General features: G+C 35.1%; 1 protein-coding gene across 1 annotated transcript; it reads right to left on the bottom strand.

Moving 5' to 3' along the window:
* Positions 1–2,847, bottom strand: LOC112011168 (cytochrome P450 76A2). Its single transcript, XM_024043549.2, has 2 exons — positions 1,824–2,847; positions 1–899 (listed from the first exon to the last, which is right to left on the bottom strand). The coding sequence occupies exons 1-2, from the start codon at positions 2,787–2,789 to the stop codon at positions 288–290; spliced, it is 1,578 nt and encodes a 525-aa protein (XP_023899317.2). The 5' UTR covers positions 2,790–2,847; the 3' UTR covers positions 1–287.
* Between the last annotated feature and the right edge of the window lie 1,156 nt (positions 2,848–4,003).

Below are 4,003 nucleotides of genomic sequence, written 5' to 3'. Positions count from 1 at the left end.
TTTTGAAGTAATTGAGCCATAGTTGAGAATTTTCATTTAATCACCACATAGACACAATACACTGTCTCACTGCGAAGGTTTTTTTTTTTTTTTTTTGGGCACCAAATAAAGAAAGACATGGTTGCACTAAACTGATAAACCTTGAACTAAGTAGTGCTTCAATTTCCTCAAACATGTGCATCTATTTTTGGGGGAGGGGGGATTGCTGATAACAGGGGTGAGAGAATTCAAATAATGAATTGCAAGAACTTGACTCCTAAATAAAGTGGTTCTCCCTCTTTTTTAGACTATACAATACATTTTTTAGGCACTACCAGTAATGGTTCATTCTTTCTCATTGTTATGCCCAACCGGTCCTTCATGTCCATCGTCTCTCGAGTCACATTGCCATCAAGCTCCCAATCAAATTTGTGAAGCAATGAGCCCAAAATAAGGTGAAGGACTCTATGAGCCAAAGGCACACCTGCACACATTCGCCTCCCAGCTCCAAATGGGATCAGCTCATAATGTTGACCCTTGTAATCTATTTTTGTGCCTATAAACCTCTCGGGCTTGAAAGACAAAGGATCATCCCACACATCTGAGTCTCTTCCAATAGCCCAAGCATTTACAAGAACTTGTGTATTTTTGGGTATGTCAAACCCCATAAAGTCGGTATCTCGAATTGCTTTTCGAGGAACTAGGAATGGAATTGGAGGATGTAATCGGAGTGTTTCCTTCATTATAGCCTGTAGGTATGGAAGGTTGTCAATGTCACTTTCTTCAACCTTTTGGTTTGCTCCTACTACTTGCATAAGCTCAGCTTTAGCCTTAATCATGGAATTAGGATTGCGTAGGAGCTCAGTTAGTGCCCACTCAGTAGTGCTGCTTGTTGTTTCTGAACCAGCCATAAACATTTCCTGCATCATATTTGCAATTATTGTTGATTAGTGAAATAAAATTTGCCTAAGAACGTTAGCCTTTGGTGGCTAAAGAAACCCTCTAAAGTCTAAACCCACTGCCTATGATTTTACAAAATCCAGTGCTTCCATTAAACAAAGACATTACGCCACTATTTGTTTTTTCCATCCAAAAGCGTGCGACCAAAATCTTAAAGAAGTACAAAAGAAAATAGTAATAATTCAGCTCAACAGCTCAATTTAACTAAAGGAAACTTTAATCTAAATTCAATTGGGGTTGACTTGAAAAGGAAATAGGAAGCTAATAAGTAAATTCTAAGCTATTTTTTCTTGCAACGATGGTTCCAATGACCAACTCTTGGAGATAGAGCTCAACAAATAAATATTGTTAAACTTTTATTACACTTTGCAATTGCTTAAATTTTTTTATTCAAATGTATCAAACTCTCAAATCTTGACAGTATCCCAAGGTAAAGATAAATCAAAGGCATTAACTTATAAAATTCCTTTATCGGTAATGGGAAAAATATACTATATTATTAATTTATAATTTATTCCAATATTAAATTCACAAATCTTGTCAGCATCCTTCGGTAAAGATAAATCAACAAATCCTTATTACTATATTATAAAAAATTTAACTTAAAAAATTCCTCTTATATATATAAAAAAAATTAGTACTATATTTTTCATTTATAATGTATTCCAACGTAAGCAATTAGATTCAATATGTGCTTATCCAACCGAATAGAAGAAGACATCTTACACATTCAGTGTATCTTCTTTCTCTCATTCATCATGTGAGTTTGACATATTGAGAGAGAGAGAGAGGCATGTCAAATTCTTCATGTGAGTCTGACACATTGAGAAAGCGGAGCATATTAAATATATGATATAATTATGGAGAGTTAATAAAAGTTATACCAGAATGAAAATATTTAGGTCCCTATCAGAAATTTTGGCAGGCTCCTCAATTCCATTGCCTTCAAATTCTAGCAACAAATCCAAGAAATCCTTCTTCTCTGCCCCTATTTGCCTATCCATCAAGCGCTCCTTCACAAACTTGGATGCAATCTCCAAAGCTTTCCCAAGATCCCTCTCCATATTCCTCCTAAGGCCCTGCAAGTCCAACCACCTTAGCCATGGAAAGTAATCTGACATGTTAGCATACCCGGACCACTCCATTAGTCCCATCATCGCATTGAAAAACTCTGACCCGTCCTTCGACTGAGGATCAAGCAAGTCTTGTGATAACATAAGGTTTCCAAGTAAATTGAAGGTCATGAGGAACACAAACCTTGCCACATGAAGACCACATTTAGCTTCAAGTTTACATGCCTCTTCCTCAATCCATAACAACATGTTGTCCACACATTTTCTACGTATAATTGCGGTGTCGTTGATGCGCTTGTGTACTAACATGTCGACCGTGACCAAGCGCCTAAGCACACGCCAATAGGAACCATAAGGGGCTAAGGCTAGAGAGCCCTTGTGGTAGTCATGGACGCGCATGGTTTCAGTGATGGTGCGTTCAGCAAAAGAGAGGTCATGGTTCTTGAAGAACTCTGTGGCTGCTTTGGCTGAGAGGATTGCCATAGAGTTCATTGAGCCCAGTCTTAACCGTATAACATCACCATATTTGGGTCTTAGACCAAATAGGGTACGGTGTGGCATTGTTCCAAGATCGAGCATGTTGCCAAGTATTGGCCATCCTAGCGGTCCTGGAGGAAGGCGGCGGTTAAGGCTGGGCTTAATTCTATGGTGGAGAAAGAGGAGTAGAGCTGATGAGAAGAAGAATATTAAGGAAAGGAGGAAGAAATTTGAAGAAAACTCCATGACTTCAAGAATAAGATTTTTCCTATGTCCTTGTTGGTCCCTTCTAAAGCTCATATGGTCAATTTATAGACTAATTATTACTATCAAAACATTAGACTGTTTAATTATTATTATTATTGTTTAATACTAGTTGTTAACCCATGCTTCAAAAAAATTTATTTTATTTATAAATTTGTAATTATTAGTCTTTAAATAAATATTATATTTTTAATGTGAATTTCTTAAAAACTATGATGAATGTTAACATTTTATTTATTGATAATAATTATAAAATCTTATGGTTTCTATTTCAAGAAATGTATTGCTTAATAGAAGTTAATAGTAAATTTTTATGTATGAATCAAGTTAAATAATAACTATAAAAAAGATTTCAACTTTTAATCAACATAAAGATAATATTCTATCTTTCACTTAAAATAAAAAGTAATATTCTATATAATTATATATCCACCATCTCCCATTTAGCAAATTAAAAACAAATAAATATAAAGAGAAAAAAAAAAGGTTTTTCAATGTCAAAATCTTTTCTGATTTCTCTCATGTGAACTTTAGGCCATTATACTTAGCAGGGGGTCAATCATTAAGTAGAAATATCAAGAAAATTATGGCTCTTGCTCCTTGTTGCATGTGGATTGAGGTAATTGCACACCTGCGCCACACCCAAAAAGATTAATCTAAAGTACAACAATCAAAATACCAAAATTTAAGAACATTAGAAAAATAATAATCAATCTTTAATAGCAAAATGATCATTCAACCTTAGTTATCATATACCAAAAAAAAAAGCAATCTATGAAACACATGTATTAAAACAAATCAAAGATTAAGATTATAGAGAAATCGAAATGAGAGAGAGAGAGAGAGAGAGGTAACTTTGATAGTAGATATCAAAAACAAATATTTAGTGATAAAAAAAATTCCATCACAAATACTAAGCTTGTTAATTTTAAGATAGATACAAAGAGAACATATATAAATATGAAAATATGTAGGGAAAGAAAAATATTTATTTAGGATTCATGAAAGGGGAAAAGTATCTCTTAAGCCCGAATAAACGGATCCATCATTTGCACGGGCCCCCTGTGGACGGACCTGATGTGAACGGGCCGGATATGGACGGGGTGAAGAATGGTGGGCTAGTTATCCATGGGCCTGCTGAGCCCCTAATGAGGGATATTTTGACCCATTCTCATAAGAGCCCAAATAGAGTCCTTGCGCTAGTAGGACTCTGGAAATCTTGTATACTTGGTAAAAATCTTCCGCATAAG

Source organism: Quercus suber, unplaced genomic scaffold (assembly GCF_002906115.3).
Source record: "Quercus suber isolate HL8 unplaced genomic scaffold, Cork oak 2.0 scaffold_922, whole genome shotgun sequence".
In the NCBI taxonomy this organism is placed as follows: domain Eukaryota; kingdom Viridiplantae; phylum Streptophyta; class Magnoliopsida; order Fagales; family Fagaceae; genus Quercus; species Quercus suber.
This window is presented reverse-complemented; position numbering and strand designations above follow the sequence as displayed.